This window comes from Mobula birostris, chromosome 16 (genome assembly GCF_030028105.1).
Source record: "Mobula birostris isolate sMobBir1 chromosome 16, sMobBir1.hap1, whole genome shotgun sequence".
NCBI classification, from domain to species: Eukaryota; Metazoa; Chordata; class Chondrichthyes; order Myliobatiformes; family Myliobatidae; genus Mobula; species Mobula birostris.
The window spans coordinates 78,779,867-78,807,014 of record NC_092385.1 but is presented as its reverse complement, the minus strand read 5'-3'; the positions used below and the strand labels follow the sequence as shown (position 1 = coordinate 78,807,014).

Here is a 27,148-nt window from a genome sequence, read left to right as displayed (position 1 = left end):
GACCAATCCTGACATCACGCACCAGAGAAGAATGGCTGACTGTCTGGTGCGACACGCAAAAAAAAACCAAACCTGCTGATGCTTATGTGAGAATGCTGCTCTGGACTACAGTTCAGCATTCAACGCCATAATTCCATCCAGGCTCAACAAGAAGCTCAGAGACCTTGGCCATCACCCTGCTGAATCCTAGACTTCCTGTCAGATCACCAGCAAGTGGTAAGAGTGGGCTCCCTCACCTCTACCCCTCTAACCCTCAACACAGGTGCCCCTCAGGGCTGTGTCCTAAGCCCCCTCCTTTAGTCCCTGTATACCCATGACTGTGTCACTACCCTCAGCTCCAATCTGCTAATTAAATTTGTTGACAATACTCCATGAATTGGCCTAATCTCAAATAATAACGAGGCAGCCTACAGAGAAGAAGTCATCACCCTGACACAGTGGTGTCAAGAAACAACCTTTCCCTCAATGTCGAGAAAACAAAGGAGCTGGTTGTAGACTACAGGAGGAATGGAGACAGGCTAACACTATTGACATCAATGGATCTGGGGTTGAGAGGGTGAACAGCTTTAAGTTCTTCAGCATACACATCACCGAGGATCTCATGTGGTCTGTACATATCAGCTGTGTGTTTGGAAAAAGCACAACAGCGCCTCTTTCATCTCAGACAGTTGAAGAAGTTTGGTATGGGCCCCCAAATCCTAAGAACTTTTTATAGGGACGCAATTGAGAGCATCTTGACTGGCTGCATCACTGCCTGGTATGGGAACTGTACTTCCCACAATTACAGGACTCTGCAGAGAGTGGTACAGACAGCCCAGCGCATCTGGAGATGTGAACTTCCCACTATTCAGGACAGTTACAAAGACAGGTGTATTAAAAGGGCCCGAAGGATCATTGGGGACCCGAGTCACCCCAAACACAAACTGTTCCAGTTGCTACCATCCGGGAAACGGTACAACAGTGTAAAAGCTCTGGGACAGCTTCTTCCACCAGGTCATCAGACTGCTTAATTCATGCTGATACAATTGTATTTCTATGTTATATTGACTGTCCTGTTATACATGCTACTTATTACAAACTACTATAAATTGCACATTGCATATTTAGACGGAGATGTAATGTAAAGATTTTTATTCCTCATGTATGTGAAGGATGTAAGTATTAAAGTCTATTCAGTTCAATTCAATATTCCAGTAGATTGTTGTTAGTCTAATAAACTTTCTTTGAACTTCTGTTAACATATTTACATACTTTCTTAATAAAGAAACCAAAATTGTACACAAAACCCAGGTGTGATCTTACCAACACCCAATGTAACTGAAGGACAGCTTCCACTTTTGTATTAAGTTCCCTCAGTAATATGGTTTATGTGGATGTGCACAATTAAGTATTTGAGCCCAAACAGGGACTTGATCTGTACTCAGTAATGCAATATCCACAGGAGGGCTGGCTGCCTATGACCACTAGGTATTAAAATATTAGACCACAAGACATAGGAGCAGAATTACGCCATTTGGCCCATTGAATTTGTTCTGTTATTTTATCATTGCTGATTTATTATCACTCTCAGCCCCATCTCCTGCTTTCACCCTGTAACCTTTGACACCATTCAACAACCCCATCTCCTGCTTTCACCCCAGAACCTTTGACACCATTCAGCAACACACTTAATAATTTCAGACTAAATGCTGATGAAATTGCCAACTATTTTCGCCATTTTGTTTTTATTTTAGACTTTTCAGCAACTGTAACTATTTATCAATTCATATTGTTCCTGTCTTTTAGAAAGTTCTCTGATGACGCTAGTGTTATCTCCAACCTATCATCTTCATTTTACATAACTTTTTATATGGGAATTCATCATATGCTTTTTCAAAAACTAGATGTACTGCAGCAAATCATTTCTCCTTAACCTCCCCGCTAGATTTATACTCAGAAAATTAATTTTCTGACATGACTTTCTTTTCATAAAAGCTTATTTCTGAATCATTATTCTTTAAACACCTTTTTCCTTTATCGCTAATGATGGATACCATCATTTTTCATACTGTAGCTCTTCCTGTGTCTGTATTTTTAGCAAATATTTTACCTTTTGTAATATCCTTTGACTAGAATTGAAAATACGCTTGGACTAAGATGTTAACTGTCCTGTGCTATCACCAGTGGGATCATCAGTTGATCTGCCACCTGTCTTCAGGAGTTTCGGACCGCTTATGATCAAGACTCCCTCGAGCTGGTGGGCCAGCAGTGCTAAAGCACCACCTCCCACTGGTGAGCTTAAAAACTTGGCATCTGCCTCTATCAGAGTTTTTGGTCACGTCCATCCAACAGAGAGTCTGCTCTTCAGGTGTCTATGCAGCTACTGAAGGGTTTGCAAGATATGTATACACTATCAGACTATCTGTCCCTCTGGACATACTTGGTCCACTCCCATGCTGATCCTTTCTCTGCTGCCTCAGCTACAGCCCTGCTGGTTGACTTGATCTCTCTTCTAGTGAAACGAAAGTCATGCGGCCACTTCTGGAGAGTGAACGCAATAAACCCACGGCAGCCTACTTCGAATGGATAGCATGAGACCCTCCACCCTCTGTCTCTGCACTCTGATCCTAATTCTGCATACTTGGTTAACTTGCGCTCATGGGCTTCATCGATGTTGTCTTCCCAGGGGACTGTGAGTTCACCAATAACCACTTCTCTACTGGTGTCAGACCATACGATTATATCTGGACGCAATGTGGTGAAAGCTATTTGCTCCGGGAAACTGTCTTTCCCGTCCAGGTCAGCCTTGACACACCAATCATTGGCTGAAGAAAGTATGCTTGATCATGAGCCTGTGCTGTACACCCTTGACTTGGAGCCTTCTTTCACAAATGGTATACGATGTTCTGTGCAGCATGGGGCATGAGATAAGTTGTGCTGCAGTACTCTCTGCTCAACCGCTTCTGTTACAACTTTGAGAATGTTGTTATGTCTCCAAGTGTACATGCCACTGGAAAGATTGACTCTGCATGCACTCAATATATGTTGAAGTGTTCCCTTCTTGCCACAAGCAGCACACCTGTCTGTCTTACCTTCATACCAGGTGCTGAGGTTGGCAGGTGTTGGGAGCAGATCGTACGCTGCTCTGCATAGAAAAGAAATGCGGAGCGGTTCCATCTGCCACAGAACATTCCAAGATAGATGTCATTGTTCAACACTTTCCCACCGGGTCCAAGCCCCTTGTTTGGCCAGGCCAGCTGTTTCAGCTAACCTCTTCTCCTCTTCTACCTCTCGTATTTCTTGTGTTACAAGCTCACGGTGCTCCTTACCTGTAGAAGATGACCACCACTTGTGGGTTGTCCATCCAAGTCCCTGGCGGCCTAGCTGGATAGCCCCAACCGTCTCCTTGTGCTTCAATCTAGACTCTGCCTCATCAACTGCTACACGGGCTGACCACTTCCTATCTGATCTCACATCCGGCTGGGTGTTCTTGATGACAGGGTCTTTGGAGTCTCGAAACATCAAGAATGATCTTACCTTGGCTACCTTGACCTCTTCAACAAGGGATTGCACTGGGATGGTAAGCTTTGTCTGGCTACTGTGGATTGCAACATTGGTGAGGCTGCTCGGTACTCCAAGCCACTTCTTCACATACTTGTTGATCTTCTGTTCCATTGTCTCAACATGGGACATTGCCACTTCATAGACAGTTATTGGCCACATTATCCGTGGCATCAGTCCGTACTGCAAGCACCACAACTTCAACTTGCCAGGCAAGCCACACTCGTCTACAGACATCAGACCTCTGCTGATCTGTTCTCCTGTCTCTTGAACTCTCTTGGTGTCTCTCAGCTCCTCTGTGTACCATTGCCTGAGGCTCTTAACTGGTTGGTCCTGAATGGATGGAATCTCCTCTCCACAAAGGGTGAAATGAAAGTCAACCAGCTTTCCTCTCCTAAGAACAAAGGTCCTTGACTTCTTGGTCTTAAACTTCATTTTTCCCCAATCCACTAGCTCCTCGAGTCCAGATAGTACATTTTCCACTGCCTCCATGCTGGGACCCAAAAGGGTGAGATCGTCCATGAACGCTCGTATTGGTGGTAACTCCCGTCTGCCATCAAGTGCGACACCTGGTCCCACTGATTCTGCAGCCCTCACAATGACCTCCATGGCTAACACAAAAAGGATGGGTGAAATTGCACATCCCACTGGGATTCCAACATCCAAGCTCTCCAACCTAGTTGTAAACTGCTGAGTGGAAAACCTCACCCGGAAATCGTTGTAGAACTGCATAACAAAGTTCCTCACCTTAGCAGGAATCCATAAGAATTCCATCGCAAACTCAATCAGGACATGGGGAACAGAACCATATGCATTTGCCAGATCAAGCCAAACTACAGCCAGATTTCTTCTCAACTTTTTTGACTCCTGGATGGTATGCCATATCACACTAGAATGTTCAAGGCATCCCGGGAAGCCTGGTATTCCTGCCTTCTGCACAGATGTATTTACCAATCCATTCTCCATCACAAATGAAGATATTCTTTCTGCCAGAATGCCAAACATAATCTTCCCCTCTACATTCAGCAGTGAAATTGGTCAGAACTGATTCAATGTAGAAGAATTCGCTTCCTTCGGGATGTATACTCCTTCAGCCTCACTCCATGACAAAGGAACAACACCTTGTCTCCACATCACCTTTAACAATCTCCACAAGTATTTCCTCAGCTGTTCACACTTCTTGAACACCTTATACGGCACTCCATTAGGTCCTGGCACTGAGCCTGACCTTGTCTTTCTGATGAACTGTTCGACTTCTGCCAGTTTGGGTTCTGATAGATTGAACTTCACTCCTGGCTTGGTAGGTTTCGCAAGCCCTGAAATGTCAAGCAAAGGAGCCTCCCGCTCTTCGTTAGAGTAAGTGCTTGCTAGGTTATCCTCAAGTTCTTGTTGAGAGATGTTAAGCTGCCCGCTCTTACTTTGTTCAAACAGTTTCTTTGTGAACTTGTGGGGGTTGTCAAAGAACGATTTTCTTGCCTTCTCTCCCGTCTTTCTCTTTTTACGTTGCGACTCTGCATGATGGAGTGATGCTACCTTTTTTCGAAAATGCTCTCGGAGATCAGCAAGCCCTGGCTTATCACCCTCACTTGCTACCTTCCACCTCTGTCTCAAAGATCTAAGCTCTCTCCTCAACCTACTAATCTCCTTCTGGCGCCTGCTTGGTTGCTGTGTAGGCTTTGCTTTCTTCAACTCAACTAAGCCAAATCTGTACTTTCCAACATCGTAAATCATATCGCCCATCACTTCCAACTTTCTCTTTGATGTTCCCCTGAGAGTGTTCTCCAACATCATACTGATATCCTCATCAAACACACGCCAAGCCTTCTCATCTGCCATTGCTGGCCACTTGACCTTCCTCTTCTTCTCTATCTCCACACCACCGCCATCATGCGAAGAATCTACCTGGGTACTGTGGTCTGAAACCTGACCTGGGTTATCTCCTGCCTGACGTGGAGTATGATGACTCTCTCCAGAGCGAATCGCTGTGGCTTGTGAATCGGTGGTTGAAAAGACCACATCATCTGTGCTTGGTGAAGTAATCTCATCTTCATCCACTGGGATGGAGTAGCACTTCAACTTTGCTTGGTGGACTTGTAAACCTTTAATGCTGAAAAGTGCTCTCCCACACCAACACACTGGACACTCAGAGCCTCTTATCCTAGCTCTTGGTCGTAGTCGTTCCCTGTAATTAACTGTATCTGTCCGATTGGGCCCATCATTCTCCCTCCCTCTTGAAGGACCCCGAGGGTATGTTTCTCCATGTAAACATACTATATTTGTAATTCAAATTCCATATGTGTTTACATCATGATGCACCCAAAAGCTCATGCTGGAAGGTTACAATGGCACTCATACATATACCTCCCATGTAGTGAACTTTTCATTTAAATCAATTTCTGTACCTCATTCAACAACTTCTCAAATCACCAAAATGCATGTATTGTTCCTTAGAGAATGCCAATTTTTAAAAAAAGAGTAATTACACCTATACATCCAATCATCATATTATTAGTTATTAAAAAGTATAAATGAAAGTTTACACTATCTTGGATTTAATACCTTGTGACTCTGAGATTGTGACCCTTTACAATCATTGTTGCATCAGATTTGCCTTGTTCTAAGCCAGGGCGAATATCATTGATCTCAGCATTCACATCATGGTAAAATTGTCCTGCATTAAAATAAAAGGTAAATTCATTTGATTGGAAGGTCAAGAATACAGTATAGAGTACTAAGTGTAGGATTTCTACAGGAATAATGATGAGATAATTATTCAGCCATCAAGAAAGACCAGTCACCCAGGTTTTATGTGAGCAGCTCTTACAAACTTAAGTCGACACAGAGATCATGTCCAGATCTTCCTGAAGATATTGTGACCTTCAGCAGTGAGATCCCATGCTCTATCATGGTCTTCTGCTTTGAAAATCCCTTGGTGTGAGAAGTGGAAGGAGAGGGGTGTGTAAAGCAAGCCTTGGTCAGAAAGTTACTGGGACAAATGCTGACATGCCTGCTTAGACATCAAAAATCTATGAATAATTCCAAATGTTTCTGACATTAGAGACCAATCAAATTTGTGACAAATTTCAGAATTATTAAATACAAAACAAGAATTTTCAAAAAGGAAACATTTAAGTAGATCCAAATAATATAGTGGGTATTTTGTTCCTAACACCTTAGTCACTCAAAGCTATTTTTCACCGCAAAATGAAAAAAGACCAGGCACAGGTTGTTTGATTGAATTCTCCAACTGGAGCACTGCATCATTTCTGCACTTATTGCCAAAAGTGCAGTCATATGGCCATGTGTGGAATTTCCAGATTTGTACACACATGCACAGAACTACACATCAGTTGGTATTTACATGTGGGGAATGCAGAATTGTTCATTTTCTCCTCAAATTCTGAATCATTCATAATGAATCATCCAAATAGTTCATAATGGGTGGAAGCTATAAGATTCTTTAGCCAACACTTTGTAATTAAACCAAGATTTTCGCTTGTTTCCCATTGTATGCAGTGCTTTACCAGTGGCAGAGGTTTGGTGGCTCTTCATTATAAAATTAATTTGGTAATTGGATAAAGTTTATTTTTGAATACAGTTTAGAATGGGGATTTTCCAAACATAGTGACAGAGTAATTTATTTATTTAAGACCCAGGATTCAAGTATGAATATTTAGAAATCAAAAATAAGTGTTTAGTTTTCTGACTGTTAAGTGATACCAACCAGACACACGCACTAATTTCTGTGTCACTTTCAATGTAGTATAGAATTTTCTGATCTTAGCATGAACAATCTGCACAGTCATTGATAAATAAATCACCAATGAACATTTGATTAAAAGTAGTTAGATCAACCCACAGTTGTCTAGCTGTTGTACAGTATTTAAATATGAGTAATTGGCTAATTTAGTGACAACTCCCCATACCAAGTAATCCATGGGTCATATCTGAGAGTCTGTGGCTGCCAAGTGTATAAAATTGCAGAACGTCTCTCTGTCGAGGAAGGTGTTTCCGGCCACGATGCAGTGAAATAACAAATGTTACATTCTCTCCCATTGACAATGTAAGACTTCTTTCTTCCGCAACTGAGATTGAGAAGCTAGGAAATAAATTTAGAAATAATATCATGTAGTGTTTAAATTGGCGTACTGAATGTTGACTATGAACGAGTTCTCAAGCCTGCCCAATTTAGCAATCGATTTTATAGTTATCATTGTATAGTAGATTAATAATGCAGTTAATAGGACACGACTTAATTAGCCTCCGGCAACTTAATTTGATTGGTCCTTGGTTCAAGATGGAATAATTAGGTACCATCCATACACTAGCCTGTCAATGGTTTGGCACGACACAAAGCATCGCTTAGCTGTTAATTAGATACCGTCCTTCTCCTTGTCCCTCTAGCCCTTTCCTGTATTAGGCCACAGAACTCTCTCCATCCAACCTCTTCAACATTAATGCAATTACTCTTAGTTTCACTGAATCTGTGAAACCTGTCTTCCACCTTCCAGCTTCATCATCATCATCATCATAATAATAATAATAATATAGTTTTTTGAAGAACTAGGCACTACTTAAGGTGAAGGTCAGAAAAAGACCGGAGAGTAACGGACATTGTGTGCAGATGTATGCGGAGAGTGGGAAGATGTTAAAAAAATCAAGCTAGAGAAAATGAAAACAGAAAAGATATCAACATTACTGTCTTCCCAGTATGGGAGAGATTGGGGTTCAAATTTTGTCGGGGCAATCTGAACCTCATGTAATGAGAGAAAAGGGATGTTATAGTAATTCGTGAAAAAAAGTCAAAAAAATGTGCTTTATTTCCTAACATGAAATTATTGAGAGTGACCTCCACTGGTCGCTCTGCTGAAGAGAACGAGTTGCAGCTATGTAAGGTGACACTGAACAACCAAACGACCCAGCCATTAACCACAGCCACCACTTACTCATACCCACACTGCACCAGAATATGTGGAATCCAGATCAACATCTGGAGCCACTTGAGGACCCAGTAACAGACAGTGCCCTAGGAGAATGTCACACTTGACTCAAATGATTACACTACTACACTAAATGTATTTATCTTTGAGCAAAATGTACAAAATCTTACCAGTCTTTAATAATAAAAAACACATCAATGCGAGTCACTCTCTTGCCTGTGGGAAGCACAAGGGAGAAGTCTTTCTGTCTGTATTAACATCCTTTAGAGTAAGACGATGTGAGTCAGTCATGGTTCTCCTGATACATTCTGATGTTTCAATTGGTTATAAGGTAACAACTATTTCAAAAGATGATTATAGTATAATCAATATACTAACTGCTACCTAAAGGCAATATGTTGAGTTTCCAGTTTGAAACCAGAGTCTTTTGGGATTGCTTTTATGGAAGGGGATGGTTAACTTTACAGTTTTATGTAATTTTGATTTCATTTAAAATGGTGAACACAGGCTACTTGCCTGGAGGTTTGATGGTTGGTTTTAACCGAGTGGTTTGAATGTGCAATAGGGCTGTGTAATCTATCCACCAGACAGAGCTTGGAAGGGACAATTGAAATTTCTGCATCAAATCTTCTGGCCCAATGGTAGCTGTAAGTTCCAATGCAATGTTTAAATGATTACAAACAAGGGAATTCCAACCTGTTCTTTTAGTTTACTTCTTGAGCGCACTCCGACTGGAACATCAAATTATAGGAGTTAGAATCTGAGAAGGAAAACTGCTCCAAACACTGTTTGATTGCAAATCATATTTCATCTTTTATTAAAAGGCTTGTATTCTTTAATACAACATGGATAAAGACCCTTTGGCCCAACAAGTCCATGCTGATGATGGTTCCCACCCAACTACTCGCAATTTTCTATTTTTGGCCCATGTTCCTTTAAGCCCCACCCCTCCATGTACCTATCCAAATACTCCGTAAGTGATAATATTGTACCTATCTCAAACACTTCCTTTGACAGCTCATTCCATATACTTAACTGCACTCAGCATGAAAAAGTTACCTCTCAGGTCTCTTTTAACTCTCCCCTCTGATCTAAATCAATGCCACCTAGTCTTGGAGTCCCCTATCCTGCAAAAAGGCCTGTTACCATCCATCTTATCAATGCATCTCATAATGTTGGACATTTCTATATATGGTCACCCCCTATTCTCCTATATTCCTGGCCAACCTCTCCCTTTAACTTAGACCCTCTAGTGCCAGCAAAATCCTTGTATGTCATTTCTACATTCTTTCCAGTTTAACCTCATTCTTCCTATAAAAGGACGGGAAAACTGTGCATAGTACTCAAAGTGCAGCTCACCACTGACTTATACATCTGTCACATAACGTCCAACTCCTATTCTCAGTGCCTTGATGAAGGCTAGTGTGATAAATACCTTTTTCACCACTTTGTATACCTCGAACAAGTTGCCTCTCATCATCTTTCACTCCAAAGAGGAAAGCTCTATCTTGCTCAACCTATGTTCATAAAAAATACTCTCTAATCCAGGCAGCGTGCTGGCAAATCTCCTCTGCACTCTCTGCACCTTCTGCAACATCCTTCCTATAATGGGCTGACTGCAGCCAAACACAATATTCCGAGTGTGGTCTAACCATGGGCTTACAGAGCTTCGACATTATCTTGTGGATCTTGAACACAATCCTCTGACAAATCAGAATTGGGCTTAATATTACTGGCATACGTCATGAAATCTGTTTTTATGTGGCAGAAGGACATTACAATGCATAATAATAAAAACTGTAAATTACAGTAAGAAGTATATATATATAAAAAACGTTAAATGAAGTAAGTAGTGCAAAAAGAGAAAAAGATTAGTAAGGTAGTGTTCATGGGTTCAATGTCCATTCACAAATCTGATGGCAGAAGCGAAAAAGCAACTCCTGAATTGTTGAGTGTGCACCTTCAGGCTGCTGTCCCTCCTCCTTAGTGATAACAATGAGAAGAGCCCATGTCCTGGGTGACGGGGGCCCTTAATGATGGATGCCGTCTTTTTGCGGCATTGCTGCTTGAGGATGCCTTAGTTGTAGATTGAAATTCTTAATCTTTTTAAAGTCTTCAAATGAGTCAATTGATCCTGACCTCCTAAACCAAATGTATGCTTCCTTCTTTGCCTTGACCAGAGTCTCAATATCTCTCCTCCGCCAAGGTTCCCTCAATTTACCAGGATTACCTACTTTGCTATTTACATTCTCATGGCAGGCCATCATTCCCTACTTCCTTGGATGGAGTTGCATATTTCTACCACCTCTTTTTGTCATCCCCAGGATAACTGTGGGTTGAATTCTGTCTCACTGTCCCAGTCGCAAATGTCTGTTTTACTCTGTTTATCCTGTAAGTTATCTGTTAATATTTGTAAGCTGTATTATCCCATCTCTCATTTTCTATGTCACCGATGTCTATTCCTTCCACTTTGATTATTCTTTGAAAGTTATCAAAATTTGAATCAAACACTTTGTATTATCTAGTCACTATTCCAATTCCAATTTGTCTTACTATTAGGCTCATTTAGATTTCTTGTAAAAGATACTCCGTAACCATAGAACTTCATAGTAACAAAATGAGCCTAAAAATGAGGCCATCCCTAGGTTATCATCGCCAGACTTGAAGGCACACCCATAAGTAAACTGGCTTCCATAATATTATTGAATTCAAAAGTCTGACATATGTTTATATGTCCATTCATTTAATGGCAGAACTCTCTCCTTCCACTATTCATAATTATTCTTCCTTCTCAGTCTTTAATGTATTTGGTGCCATTCATTACAATACTGAGGAAGTTTAGTTACCACATCTGAAGATTTTTGTGTATTTTCTGACTAATGGACAAAAATGGACTTATGAAGGTCCATATAACAGAATCTATTCATTATCCAGGAATAACCTGCCTTTCCATGAGATGTGCCAGGTACAGGTTAAAGCTCATGAGCTAGACTTGGCAAGGTCTTGAACCATGCATGGCTCGTCGTTAAGTGGTGGGCAGGCCAATAGATGTTGTAGAGTCTGCTTCGCAGCAGTTCCAGGCTTCAGGTATTTTAACGTGTTGCCTCTGGAATAACCACTTGGATCCGAAGTGGTTTAGATAAGATATGATAAGGCATTATCAAAAAAGTTATTTTACAAATTGCCTTGAGGTTTTATTTTAATTACTTTCAGATCAGATTAAGCTCACTTCAGTGGTTTCATTGTTGTGGATGCCCGTTTATATTTGTTAGTGTACATATGCAGTTGTTCTACTATGAATGTTTGTATTGATTTCTTAGTTCTTATTGTAATCTTGTGTTGGATTTTCTTTCTACACATGTTTGTGATAATATGATTCAAACATTATAAAGATAAAACCAAAACCAATATCTATGAAAGGAACTAGTTTTACAGACTGAGTTTAATTTGTAAATTAAAATTTACCAAGGTTACTGAAGGGTCTCAGTTGGCAATCTATTCATCTCTATAGATACTGCTTGACCAGCTGAGTTCCTCCAGCATTTTGAGCATGTTAATTTGTAAAGCATTTTGTGAAGATATAATTAATCAGACTGTAGCTATTTTTATGCTTGTGCAGCCATTAATTGTTTCTTGAAATTCATGTGAAATATTGTTTAAAACACACCTCTGACTTATAAAAGATGCTGTTGTCGACCATGGGAAAATCATCTTGCCTTCTCCATGTAAGACTGTAATCTCTTGAGTCGATACTTCAACTTTTAGATCTGTCTTGTTGTTCACTAGTCCAAACTTTCCAAAATATGTGCTTATTTTCTTGTTCTTTTCTATTGTCTTTTCTCCTATCAGCTGGCCGTTTACCATGAACCCTCCATGTAAAATGAAGAACACATTAATTACTATCTGTCAGTTGTTTCAATGACAGCTTACCTCCTTCCCTGTCCCTTTTCAAACATCTTTAAAAATCCCAGAGAATCCAGCAGCTATTCCTGTCCTCGTGACTGTCAAGTCAATGTAATGGGCACAGCTCTATATACGCTCTAAGTTCAAAGTTCAAAGTACAAATTCATTACCAAAGTACATATATGTCACCGTATACAACCCTGAGGCTCACTTTCTTGTGGGTATACTCAATAAATCTATACTAGAATAATGATCATAATAGAATCAATGAAAGGCTGTGCCAATTTGGGCGTTCAAACAGTGTGCAAAAGACAACAAACTGTGCAAATACAACAAGAAAGAAATAATAATAAAAAATAAATAAGAAATAAAATCAAAATCATGAGATAAAGAGTTCCTAAGAGTGAGTCCATAGGCTGTGGGAATATTTCAATTATGGGACAAGTGAGGTTGAGTGAAGTTATTCCCTTTGGTTCAGGAGCCTGATGGATGAGGAGTAATAACTGTTCCTGAACCTGGTGATGTGAGTGCGGAGGCTCCTGAACCTTTATCCTGATGGCAGCAGCGAGAAGAGAACATCTCCTGGGTGGCGGGGGTCCCTGATGATGGATAATGCTTTCCTGTGACAATGCTTTGTGTAGATGTGGAGAGAGCTTTACCCATGATGGACTGGGCTGTATCCACTACTCTCTGCAGGATTTCTGTTCAAGGGTGTTAGTGTTCACATACCAGGCTGTCATGCAGCCAGTCAATGTACTCTCCTCCACACATCTATAGAAGTTCATCACCCTTGTTCTGGATACTACGTGCATTAAAATAGACAAATTCCAACTCATCCAACTGAGTGCCTTTATGTTCCACTGCCTATCCTTCCTCACAGTCTCTCTATACATTGAACCAGCCATTACATCAACGGCTCCATCCTTTCACCCATCTCCCTGGTTTGCATTACTCTACTAACTAGCTTAACTCCTCCCCAGCAGCTCCAGAAAACCTGGCTGCAAGGATATTGGTTGCCCTCGGGTCCAGGTGTCATCCACTTCTTTTGTGCAGGTCATACCTTCCCCAGAAGAGATCCCAACGATTCACAAATCTGAAACCCTGTCCCCTGCACCAGTTCTTCAGCCACATGTTCACCTGCCATATGATCCTATTCTTACCCTCACTGGTGCATAGCACAAGCAGCAATCCAGAGACTATTACCCTTGAGGTGCTGTTTTTCAGCGTCCTCCCTAGCTCCCTATATTCTCTCTTCAGGACCCTATTCCTTTTCCTATCTATGTTGTCGGTCCCTACAGTATGTCCACCATGACTTCTGGCTGTTCACCCTCCCCCTTAAGAATGCTGTGGAGCTGACCTGAGATGCCCCTGAACCTGGAAGCTGACAGGCAACGTGCCATCTGGGAGTCTCTTTCACATCCACAGGACCTGCTGTATTTCCCAGAACTACTGAATCTTCTATTACCACCTCTCTCCTCTTCTTCCGCTTCTCTTCAGAGCCACAGAGCCAGACATTGTGCCAGAGATCTCGTCACTGCAGCACCACAATAGTATCCAAGGTGGTATATGTGTTACTGAGGGGAATGTCTATAGGGGTACACTGCACTGTCTACCTTTTCCCATTCCCTCCCCTGACAGTCACCTAGCTACCTGCTTCCTGTAACTTAGGTATGACTTGTAAACACAAAATAATCTGCAGATGCTGTAAAAGATCAAAGCTTCAAAGCTACAACACTTCACTTGTGAGTCTGTTGGGGTCACCTATTGCATCCGGTGCTCCCGGTGCGGCCTCCTCTACATCGGTGAGACCCGACACAGATTGGGGGACCGCTTCATCAAGCACCTCCACTCCGTCCACCACAACAGACAGGATCTCCCACTTCAACTCTGCTTCCCATTCCCATTCAGATATGTCCATACATGGCCTCCTTTACTGCCGTGATGAGGCTAAACTCAGGTTGGAGGAGCAACACCTCATATACCGTCTAGGTAGTCTCCAGCCCTTTGGTATGAACATAGAATTCTCCAACTTCCGGTAATTCCCTCCCCCTCTCTTCCTCTATCCCTATTTCACTCCGCCCCCTCCTCCAGCTCCCTCATGGTTCCGCCTCCTTCTTCTACCACCCATTGTTTTCAGGGCTATGATGTCAATGCTTCCCCTTCCCGCCCTTTGTCTTTCAAATTACTGGTCTTTCAACTGAAGCTACAAGCATTCTTCAAATCCTTCCCCATCTTTCATTCTTCAGTCCTGATGAAGGGTTCTGGCCTGAAACTTCGACTCATCATTTCTGACTGATGCTGCCCGACCTACTGAGTTCATCCAGTGTACTGAAAGTGTTACTTAGGTATGAGCGCCTCCCGATAGCTCTTGTCTATGAACTGCTTATTCACCCATATCGGGTAGGTCCTCCACCTCCAGCTCCATTTCCCTAACACACTCTGTAAGGAGCTACACCCAGGTGCACTTCTTGCACATGTAGCAGTCAGGGAGTTTCCCAGATCTTCCATGTCTTGCATGAGGAGCACATCACTTCCCTGCGGATCCATTTTCGATACTCTAGCTAGACATTAACAAAGAAAGAAATAGAAACTTGAAAGAAACCTCACCCTAGCCTCCACCTTTTCTTGCCAGAGCCTCTTGAGCCAAAGCCTCTGTTCCATACTCTAACTCTATCCCACTCAGTGGCTGCTCTGCTAAAACCTAGCTTCTTTTCATTGGCCCTTGTCAAGTGCCTAATAACCCAAGTGATCTCACGCTCTGCAGAAAGACCGGGCAGGCCCCGATCACTTTTTAAATCTGGCGCTTACTCCAATCTGATGCTTAATCTGAAACCTGTTCTTGCTTTTTCCTGTTACTACCTTGAAGTAATGATGTAATGTATGTATGGATGGCATGCAAAACGAAGTTTTTCACTCTACCTCAATGCATTTGACAATAATAAACCACTTTACTAACTTCCAGTTAGTCCCATTCCCCTATTTCCCTGCAGTCTGCTCTCTTTCACATGACCTGGTTCAACTGTGAAAAATCAGTTCCATATCTATTTGCTTTTAGTTTTATAAAGCACAGATGATGGATGAGGACTGAGCAGTGGATATGATATATGTGGACTTTGGTAGAGCTTTTGGCAAGGTCCCTTGTGGAAGGGTGCTCCAGAGGACTGAGGCACGTAATGAAGACTTAGTGGATTGGATTCAACATTGGCTTGGCCAAAGAAGACAGAGAGTGATGGTGGAGAAGTTCTATTCTGACTGCAGACCTGTAGCCAGTGGTGTTACATAAGGATTAGTGGTGGGTTCCTTTTGTTTGTGATATACTTGACAGATTCGTGTGAAAATGTAGGTGAACTGATTAGTAAATCTGCAGATGATACAAAAATTGGTGGAGCCATGGAAAGGGATGAAGGTTGCCATAGGATTCAGCAGGTTATGGACCAATTGGAGATATGGGCAGAGAAATGCAGAAGTTAAATCTGGACAAGTGTGAGGTACTGCACGTTTGGAGGTCAAATATAAGAGGAAAGTATTTAGTAAATGTCAGGAGCATTAACATACAAAAGAATCTTGGAGTGCAAGTCCATAATTTCTTGAAAGTGGCAAAACAAGTAGAAGTGGTGGTAAAGAAGGCATACAAAATGCTTGTGTTCATCATTTGGGGTGTTTGCTCTAAAAGTTGGGAAGTCATGTTGCAGCTGTTCCGCCACATTTGAAGCTTTGGTGAAGGTGTGGTAGAGGTTGACCAGGAGATGCCTCAATTAGGAAATACTAATCATAAGAAGAGGCTAGTCAGATTTGGGTTATTTTATCTGGAGCATCGGAGACTGAGGGGAATGGGGTGTGACCTGATAGAAGTATATAAAAATGATGAGAGGTACAGGTAGGGTTGATAGTCAGAGTCTTTTTCCCAGGGTGGAAATATCAAATTCTGCAGGGAATAACTTAATGGTGAGAGGGGGAAGACTAAAGGAGAAAAACTATTATGTTATCTTAAGACAGTGAGTAGTTGGTGCTTGGAACATTCTGCCGAGGGACGTGGTGGAAGTAGGCGTGATTGTGATGTTTAGGAAGCATTTGGACAGATACATGAATAGGCAGGGGAAGGAGGATCATAGCCTATGCAGACAGGTGTACTGCTTAAACTGGCAACCTAGTCAGGACTGACATTGTGGGCCAGAAGAGCTGTTTCTATGTTCCACTGATGGTAGTTTTTGTTAACTTCCTTTTACTCCTTTTAATTCTTTCACACTTTTTTGTTAGATCTTTTCTCAGCCAGGGACGTGTTGTATAGCCATGAACATCCAGAAAGGTCAGCCTTAAGAATACAAGTTGCATTTCTGAATGGTGACAAGCCGCAAACTACTTATCTTTCCTAGTGACTGTACAAGGTGTAACACAGGCCTACCGGTATATGGATCAGCGATCAGATTTAGGATAGCACCTGGTTTCCCATCAATGTTGAAACAAACAGCATCTTTATGATTATTGACTGTTGTGATGAAATGAAGCTCACTGTCAACTTAGAAAAAAATAAAAAAAATCAAAGTTTTAGAAGAGTGAAATTTCAGCCATTGACATGATAATTTCAAATTTTCCTAGAGATGAATTTCTTCCACTACTTTTGACATTAAGGAGGAAATCAAAGTGTGATAAGCAATTCTAGGAATCAAAACATTTAGAATAATTCTATCCTTAAAAAGACATTTTAACAGCAGAATTATACGTCGTTTCTCTCCTTAATAAAACCATATTTTTTTTAAATATTGAATTTCATGTTCAATATGTAACCCAGTTAATAATTTTGTGAGGTTAACCATAGGTTTTTGTTCAGAAAGTATAACACACAAAGACTTTTGAAGCAATGGATCATTCAAAAACTATGTAATAAGGGATGTGTTGTTTGTGTATTAGGAAGGAAACTGAAAGAGATAAATGTTATAAGATAGCAGCATATCAAAGTCTCTTGTTTTGTAGCTATTTTTCTCATCAGTTTGTTTTCAGATGTTATCTCTCAGTAAGTGATGACTCTACTATTGTCTATGTGAAATATCTGTTCCAGTAACACTTACTTACAGTGATCAAAAATGATTAATTTCTCCTTCCTTAATGTAATAGATGAAAACAATTAGAGCATCGTGGATGTGGCTACCATAAAAAGACACATGCATGCTCTGCCAATATGTATGCTGGAATGGATTGGTGCAGAAAGTAGGATGTATGTATAAGTGGATAATTTTAGGGTGTTGGGGATCTGTGAGGTACCACAGAGGAATGTGCTGAATCCCCATATTTTCAAAATCTATATCAACACAGTTCAAATGTTATATATGAAAGAATGAAAAGCACAAAATGAGAGCTGGCTCTGTCATTTCTGAGAAGACAGGGAAAGGCTTCAGGGGAAATAGATAAGTGGATTGGTAAGGAGATGGTAGATGGAATATTATATTGAAAAATGTGATGTCATCTATGTAATGCTGTACTTTTTTCCATAGATACTGCCTGACCTGCTGAGCTCCTCCAGCATTTTGTGTGTGCTTCTCTAACAATTGACTCTCCTCTCCTCAACTGATCAATGGGTTGTCTCCAGATGACATCAGACACAATCTCCACTGTGTAGGAGGGTGGTCCATTTCTGTCCTTCATCTTTCCGACTAACCACTTCTGATCATCTCTGTAGCCCTTCGCCAGGACTGCTTGTCCAGGAGTGACACATTTGAACCTCCTCAATTTGTCTCAGCTGTTTGTCCTGCATATTCCTTCTGAGATTGGGCTTGAGGAGATCCAAGTGTGAGTGCAGAGGACACCCAGGAACCGCATAGCTGGTGAGTTGTTGGTTGTGCGTGTGCTGCATTGTGATATGCAAAGAGGAAATTGGTGAGTTTTTGGTTAAATGTCAGTGCAGTGTTTCTGCTGACCTCGCTCGCATTGCCTTCTTTAAACTCTGGAAAAACCTTTCCATCAAGCCATTTGTAGCTGGGTGGTACGGTGCAAATGTAATATGTCTTATTCCATTCATTTTCAGGAATGACTGAAACTTCTGTAACAAACTGTGGCCCATTGTCACTGACTAAGTGTTCTGGAACACTGGTGCTTGAGAAGAGGCTTCTCAACACATCAACAGTGTGCGAGGCTGTAGCGGAAGATACTGTATTAGGAAGATGTCTGGCCACTTGTAGCTGCATCCACAACTACCAAGAAATTTATGGTCATGAATGGTCAGGCAAAACTGACATGAGTCCTCTGCCAGGGCAAGGCAGGCTATTTCCAGGGGTGAAGAGGTGCCGCTCTTGGCATCTTCTGGATGTGTTGGCACCCTGAACAGAGCATGGCAAGCTGTTCATCTTGCATATCTATTCCAGACAAAGCTTTCAGCCAGTGCTTCCATTCTAACTGGCATGTAGCTCCTCCAACACTTCAGCTCTCAGTTCGGATTGTACAACAACTCTCACTCCCCACCTAAAGCAGTACCTGTCAAAGGTGGCCAAGTTCAGCCAGTGCTGGTAAAATGGCAGAACTGGAATTTCTGCTGCACATTCCATTCACTTTAGGTTGCCATGTAGACATGAGACAGTGTGGGATCTTTGGATAACCTCTGCCATCATAGGGAGACTTTTGATTTGCATTAGGGGTGAAGAGTGTCATCTTTTATATTTTTTTCTGGTATTTCCTTTTCCAAGGCTAAACGGGCAATCCCTCAGCATTTCCATGATTAGCCATCCTCTTGAATTTGATTTTGTCATTGTGTCCTCCAAGAAACAGAACCCATCTCTACATTTGTGCTGCTGTTGTTAGTGGAACAGCCTTCTATAGACTGAAAATGGACACTAATGATTGATGATCAGTAATGAGGGTAAACTCTCTCCTATTTAAATACTTGTTGAATCATTTTACATCCCAAACCTGTCTCAAGGCTTCTCTGTCAATTTATGCATAATTTTTCTCTGCGGCGGCAAGGGAACATGATGCAAAGTGCATAGGGCATTCACTTCCATCGCTCACAACTGCTCCTATATATACCATAAGGTGAGGCATCGCAGTCGGGCTTCACTGGATGATGTGGATCATAATGTATGAGGACAGTGTCTGACGTCACCATTCCCTTTGTCTTTTGGAAAGCCACCTCACACTGCTTTGTCCATTGGTATTTCTCCCCGGTCTGCAGTAATGAGTTCAAGGGGTAGAGCACAGTAGCCAGGTTTGGCAGGAACCTGTTATAGTACTTGACAGATCATAATAAAAAGCACAACTATGACACGTCCTTTGGCCTTGGGGCATCCAACACTACTTAAATTTTCTCAGCACACTTGTGTAAATCTTGTGCATCAATGGTGTGACCGCAGTAGGTGATGCATGGTTTAAAAAATTCAGACTTGTTGTGTCATGCTCTGAACCCGCAATTTTATAACCTTTTTAACACTGTCTTGAGATTTTAAAGATGTTCCTAGTCATCCTCACCAGTAACAATAATGTCTCTGTGCGCCTGGGCAGCCTTTCAGCGCCTGGTCTATGCTTTCTGCCAGAGGGCAGGTACAGATGCTACCCAAAAATAAGCCTTTTGTAGGGATAAAGCCCTTTGTAAGAGTTTATGGTGAGAAGCACTTCAGACTTTTCTTCCATCTCCATCTGTAGCTAGGCCTCAGCAACATCCATTTTGCTGAAATGTTTCCCTCCAGAAAGGAGTTTGCAAAGATATCCTCTATCCAGGGCAGACATTTTCCATATACCTTAAAAATCATTTATTTTCATTACTGGGTTGATGGTGACACAGACCCATTCTTCTTGGCTAATAGGACCACTGGTGTTGGCCATGGGCTTCGCTCAACCTTGGAAAGGATCCCTCAGCCTCCATGCAATCTGGCGCACCGGCTACTTTATCATGAATGGTATAAGGAACTGGATGCGCTTTGTAAAACTTGGGTATGGCATTTTCATTTAACACTACTTTACCCTTATATGTTTTGTGTTTTCCAATGCCTTGCTTGAACACTGCTGTGGCATCATCCAGCATTTTTCTTAATCAGACAGGATTTATTAAAAATCGTTATTCACATTTTAATGTTAGGAGGTTAATGAACATTGTGTGTGTTATTTCGCTTGACGCCGAGAAGGCATTTGACAGACTTGAATGGGAATATTTATTTAATATACTTGAGAAATTTAATTTTAGCCCAAAATTTATATCTTGGATTAAATTGATATATCGTACACCTTTGGCTTCTGTATTTATCAATAATCAGAGATCCCCCTTTTTTTTAGGCTTTTTCAAGGTACTAGACAGGGCTGTCCTTTAAACCCTTTACTATTTGATATTGCCCTGGAGCCCTTGGCAATCACTCTTCGTGATTCACCCAATATATTTAGCATTACTCGTGGGAATGGGATGCACAAAGTATCACTATATGCAGATAACCTGTTACTATATATCTCTAACCCAGAGGAATCCATTCCTGCAGTAATAACACTATTTGCTCAGTTTAGCAGTTTTCTGGTTATAAATTGAATCTTAATAAGAGTGTGCTTTTCCCAATAAGTATGCAAGTTCCAACATATAGACAATCACCATTTAGATTGGTTACTGATTATTTTATTTATTTGGGTGTTAAGATTACTATGAAGCACAAGGATCTATTTAAAGTTAATTTTCTACCCTTAATTGATCATGTTAAACAACTGTTTTCTGAATGGTCCCCATTGTCCTTATCTTTTATTGGTTGAATTAATGCTATTAAGATGATTATTTTACCTAAATTTCTGTATCTATTTCAGGCGGTATCAATTTTCATCCCTAAATCTTTTTTTGATATTATTGATTCAAAAATTTCTTCATGTATATGGCAGAATAGAAATCCTAGGTTAAGTAAGAAATATTTACAGAAGTCAAAAAAGGAAGGCAGTTTGGCTTTGCCGAATCTTAGATTTTATTATTGGGCAATTAACATTCGATATTTAATGTTTTGGACACAAGAGTTGGATGAAACTCAGTGTCCACGATGGATGAACCTCGAGCGGGAGTCTGTACACGGGTTTTCATTGGCTTCTATTCTAGGAGCTGTGCTTCCCTTTGCACTTACTAAATTAAATAAACAAATGATAAATCCAATAATTAAACATACAATACGAATATGGTTTCAATTTCGTAAATTTTTTGGATTGAATAAATTTATCCTCTCAAGTTCTAATTTTTTCTTTCAACCATCTAAAATTGATCAAGCTTTTCTTCTATGGAAAACAAAGGGAATAACATGTTTTCGTGATTTATTCATGGATGATTGTTTTATGTCCTTTGAACAGCTGTCTAATAAATATAACTTGCCTAGATCACACTCTTTCAGATATTTACAGATTAGGAACTTCTTGAATGTTATTTTACTTACCTTTCCAATATCACATCAAATTGAAGTTACACAAAAAATTTAAATTTAAATCCCTATCAGAAGAGTTTAATAGCATTTATTTATGATTTAATTATGAAAATACGCATAGGTACTTCTGATAAAATTAAGTATGTGTGGGAAAGAGAACTTCAGATATCTTTACCTACAGAGAAATGGGAGAAAATTCTTCAACTAGTTAATACTTCTTCAATATGTGCCAGACACGCTTTGATACAATTTAAGGTGGTTCATAGGGCTCATGTGTCCAAGGATAAGTTAGCTCGCTTTTACTGCCATATAAATCCTGTTTGTGATAGATGTAATTCTAAGGTAACTTCCTTAATACATATGTTCTGGTCTTGTCCTCTTCTAGAAAAACATTGGAAAGATATTTTTGATATTATTTCAGTAGTTCTGCTTATTGATTTATAACCTCATCCTATTACTGCAATTTTTGGACTACCAGTGATAGACTCCAGTCATTTATCCTCATCAGCTTGTCATCTAATTGCATTTGTTACATTAATAGCCAGAAGATCCTTTTTACTTAAATGGAAAGTTTCCAATCCCCCTACTACATTTCAATGGTTTTCCCAAACGATAGCATGTTTAAACTTGGAAAAAATTAGGAGTGGTACCATGGATCCTTTGGTTAAATTTGAGGAAACTTGGAGGCCATTTATTCAATATTTTCATATGATGTAAGTTGACCCTTTCTGAATCCTTTTCAGTAATTTTTTGTTCATGTATAGAGGAGCGGAGTTAACGACAAATAATAATATTAGCCGGTGAAATACGGCAGCCCAATCTTTGTTTGTTTTTTTTAGTTTAGTTTTTGTTTTTCTTAGTTTAGGGTTTTTTTTCTCTTTATAAAATATCTTTTTCCTGGTTAGTTACTAAGAGATTGGGAGGCTAAAATATATTGTGTTACTTGGGATCTGTGCTTGTACATGTTAACTGTTAGTAATGTAATCCCGACCTCTTTGTATCATTATTATTATTGCTATGTTTATTAATTTGAAACTTAATAAAAAGATTGAAAAAGAAAAAGAATTCACTCACTATACATTACCCAATTAACTTCTGTGCAATTGAAACCATCTATCTTTCTGACGTAGCCAGCCTTTACTGCTTTCTTTTTTTATTAATGATTATTATCACCTGATACACACTCTTTATGAACTGTGAATTTGTCAGTTTACTGCCTTTTTTAACTTGAACATCTCATTGCGCTTTTTAAAAACTCGAACGTATTGCTACAACAGGTAGGTAATCATTTAAAACATCCTTGTCGCCACCCTTATGTTTTGTAACTCCAAAACATGTAACTAATTGAAAAAAAAAATGGAGCCAGGATTACTTGTGTATATCCTTAGCGAGGACTTTGAGCGAGGCGTGCACGTAGGAACTGGTGGCACACTGACATATGCCATTCATGTACTCTTACATATAACTTGTAATGAATTATGTAAACAACAAGGAATGCTTAATCAAATAACATATTTACAATATTCCATAGATATTACTGAAATATTAAAAACACAATAATCTACTTAACTAGAAATAAAATAAGAAGAAGTATTTCTGAAATGATGAGAGATTGCAAGGTGTTGATGGCCAGAGGTTCTTGTACAGCAATCAGTGAAAATTTGTTCATCAAATAATTAGAAAGTTAGATGTTATTTTGGCCTTCATGGCAAAGGGATTTGAACAGAAGATTAGTGACAAGTTTCTTCATTTATGCAGAGCCCTGTTAAGATGTTATGTGGAATATCATTAACATGTCTGATTTTCCTAACTAAATAAGGATATACTTGTGAAAGAGAAAATGTTTCAAACAACCACCATTTTGATTTTTAGGATCATTTTCCCTATGATGGTGATTGAACAAAGTAGGTCTTTACTGAAGAGTTTTGAAGAATAGTAGGCAATCTCATTGAAACATAAAACTCTTAAAAAGTTTAACATTCTTATTCCTGATGTTTTATGTTTTTATTTAATAGCATTTACTAGCATATCCAGTGTTGATGGATGGGGAAATCCAGTGTACATTGTCTAGCCATAACTTCTCAAAGCCTTTGACAAGGCTACTCTCATGAGGTTACTTCACAGAATAGGTATCATGGGGGAAATGAAATGTCAGATTAGGAATTGGCTCTAATCACGTATCCAAAAGAAATGTAAATACATATATAATTCAACCAGTGGCCACTTTATTACCTCCTATACTTAACAAGGAGACACTAGTTGATGTTCATGGTCTTCTGTTGCAGTAGAGAGTGGGTAGAGGGGTGAAGGGAGGGGAGAAGGGAGAGGGAGGGTAGAAGGGAGTGGGTGGGGAGAGGGGAACAGTGAGGGAGGGGAAGGAGGAGAGAAGGGGGTAGGGGAGAGGGAGGGAGCGTGAGTTGTGGTATTGGGAGGGGAGAGGGAGAGGGACATTGAGGGGACGGGGAGTGGGAGAGGATAACATCATAATTTTATTGCACAAGTTAATTTAAAATTTGTTTCAAAAACTTACCCATTGTAGGACTGATTTCAACTTGTAAAAAAATGGGTGCTTCTGTAAAAGCAAATAATCCAGTTATAGGATCATCAGAATTAAAAATCTGCATGGAGCAGGTAACTACAGTGTTAAGTTTCACTGAATTCCTAAATGAATTCTCATGCTTTTAAAATTCATATTACATTTAAATTTTAATTGTTAGCCATATGTAGTGAAGTGACTTAGACAAGTGTGGAGTCATTTGTACAATTTGAATGACAGGGTTTGTGATATCCATGGGTTTGTACTGAGTATATCTGAAAGCTTCATTCAGAAACATAATGTTTTTGGATTGCTAAAATAATTCAGAACACTACACGCAAATAACAATTGATATATAAAAGGACAGAAATACTAATATCACAGCATTCCTTGAAAAGTATGCACCTGTGACGAAAAGCAGAGTATAATCAAGATATAGGACATTGTGAACAAAGGTAATATATTAATCTTGGGAAAACTAAGCAGTGTGGAAAACTGCATTTAAGATTGTTTTCTAGATCAATATTACAAGGAACTAACTAGGTTCTTTAAGGTAATTTAAAAGAGAGGTTAGTTAATACACCTGGAGTCTCCAGGGACGAGACTAATAAATCTGAACTGCTATCATTCTCTACCCTTGAAAGATGAAGTACGTATAAAGAAGGATAATTTAGCAAAACAATAAATAGTTAATGTAACGTACCAGTGATTATTGGCGATTCAGTGGCACGAACTGAAAATAGACGAGGCAATATTTAATCAAATAGCTAACATATCATGTTATTTTATCTGATATACTGCCAGATAAGATCATAAGACAAAGGAGCAGATTTAGGCCATTCGGCTCATTGAGTTTGCTCCACCATTCCATCATGCTGATCCCGGATCCCACTCAACCCCACACACCTGCCTTCTTGCCATATTTTTTGATGTCCTGACTGATCAGGAAACCATCAACATTAGGCTTAAGTATACCGACGGGCTTGGTCTCCAAGGTAGTCTGTGACAGAGTATTCCACAGATTCACTAGTCTCTGGCTAAAAAAAATTCTTCCTTACATCTGTTCTAATAGGTCGCACCTCAATTTTGATGCTGTGCCCTCTAGTTCTGGATACGCCCACCATAGGAAACATCCTCTCCAGATTGACCCTAACAGGTCCTTTCAGCATTCGATACGTTTCAATGAGATCCAACCACATTCTTCTGAATTCCAATGGGTGCAGACCCAAATCTGACAAACTATCCTTATAGATTAAACCCTTCATTCCCTGAATCATCCTTGTGAACCTCCTCTGGACTCTCTCCAATGACAAGACATCCTTTCTGAGATATGGGGCCCAAAACCTTTGACAATACTTCAAGTACAGTCTGACTAGTGTCTTAAAAAGGCTTAGCATTATCTCCTTGCTTTTATATTCTATTCCCCTTGAAATAAATGCCAACATTGCATTTTCCTTCTTTACGACAGGCTCAACCTGTAAATTAACCCTCTGGGAGTCTTGAACGAGAACTCCTAAGTCCCTCTGCACCTCCGATGTCTGAACCTTCTCCCCATTTAGATAATAGTCTGCACTATTGTTCCTTTTACCAAACTGCACTATCATACATTTCCTAATACTGTGTTCCATCTGCCACTTTTTTGCCCATTCTTCCAATTTGTCTAAGTCCTGCTGAAATCGCATTGCTTCCTCAGCACTACCTACCCCTCCACCTATCTTCGTATCATCCGCAAACTTGCCACAAAGACATCAATTCCACTATCCAAATCATTGACAAACAATGTGAGAAGTAACGATCCCAATACTGACCCCTGAGGAACACCACTAGTCACTGGCAGCCAACCAGAAAAGGTCCACTTTATTCCCCTTCGCATGTTTCCTTCCTGTCAGCCATTTCGCTCTCCATGCCAGTACCTTTCCTGTAACGCCACAGGATTTTATTTTGTTAAGCAGCCTCAGGTGTGGCACCTTATCAAATGCCTTGGGCAAATCCAAGTAAATGATATCCACTGTTCTCCTTTGTCCATTCTGCTTGTTACTTCCTCGAAGAACTCTAACAGATTTGTCAGGAAAGATTTCCCTTCACAGAAACCATGCAAACTTTGACTTTTTTTAAATTAGCCTCCAAGTACTCCAAAACTTCATCCTTAAAAATAGTCTCCAACACTTTCCCAGACACTGACATTAGACTAACTGGCCTATAGCTTCCTTTCTTTTGCCTTCCTCCTTAAAGAGTGGAATGACATCTGCAATTTTTCAGTCCTCTGGGACTTTGTCTGGATCAAGTGATTCTTGAAAGATCTTGACCAACGCATCCGTTATCTCTTCAGCAACCTCTCTCAGAACTCTGGTGTGTAGTCCATCTGATCCAGGTGATTTACTTACCTTAAGACCTTTGAGTTTGCTTAACACTTCTCCCTTTGTAATGACACATACTCCTGCTCCATGACACTCACGGACCTCTGGTACACTGCTGTGATCTTCCCCAGTGAAGACTGATGCAAAGTACCTATTTAATTCATTGTCTCCCCGCGCCCCCCCCCCATTACTACCCCACCAGCATCATTTTCCAATGGTCCAATAACAACTCTCACCTCCCTTCTACTGTTTAGATAACTGAAAAAACTTTTAGTGTGCTGCTTTATATTATTGGCTACTTTGCCATCATATTTCACCTTTTCCCTTCTTATAGCTCTTTTAGTTGCCTTTTGTAGGATTTTAAAAGCTTCCTAATCATCCAATTTCTCACTCACTTTTGCTACCTTATACACACCCTTTCCTTGGCTTTTATACAGTCTTTAAACTCCCTTGTCAGCCATGGTTGCCTACCCCTGTCATTTGAGAACTTCTTCCTTTGTGGAACATATCTAC

The 27,148-nt window shown here is 40.3% G+C and overlaps 1 protein-coding gene across 3 annotated transcripts in view; it reads right to left on the bottom strand.

Moving 5' to 3' along the window:
- LOC140211259 (inter-alpha-trypsin inhibitor heavy chain H3-like) overlaps positions 1–27,148 on the bottom strand; it is a 129,121-nt gene that overhangs the window by 4,626 nt on the left and 97,347 nt on the right. For 2 of the 3 annotated variants that reach the window (XM_072280935.1, XM_072280936.1), the window contains 6 exons: positions 24,982–25,011; positions 24,273–24,314; positions 16,786–16,899; positions 12,148–12,349; positions 7,467–7,639; positions 6,100–6,211 (listed from right to left, as the gene is read on the bottom strand). In XM_072280935.1, the coding sequence (XP_072137036.1) occupies positions 6,100–6,211; positions 7,467–7,639; positions 12,148–12,349; positions 16,786–16,899; positions 24,273–24,314; positions 24,982–25,011 (673 nt within the window). Of the gene's footprint in view, positions 1–6,099; positions 6,212–7,466; positions 7,640–12,147; positions 12,350–16,785; positions 16,900–21,312; positions 21,451–24,272; positions 24,315–24,981; positions 25,012–27,148 lie in introns of those variants that run through there. The other variant, XM_072280937.1, reaches the window with a different exon arrangement.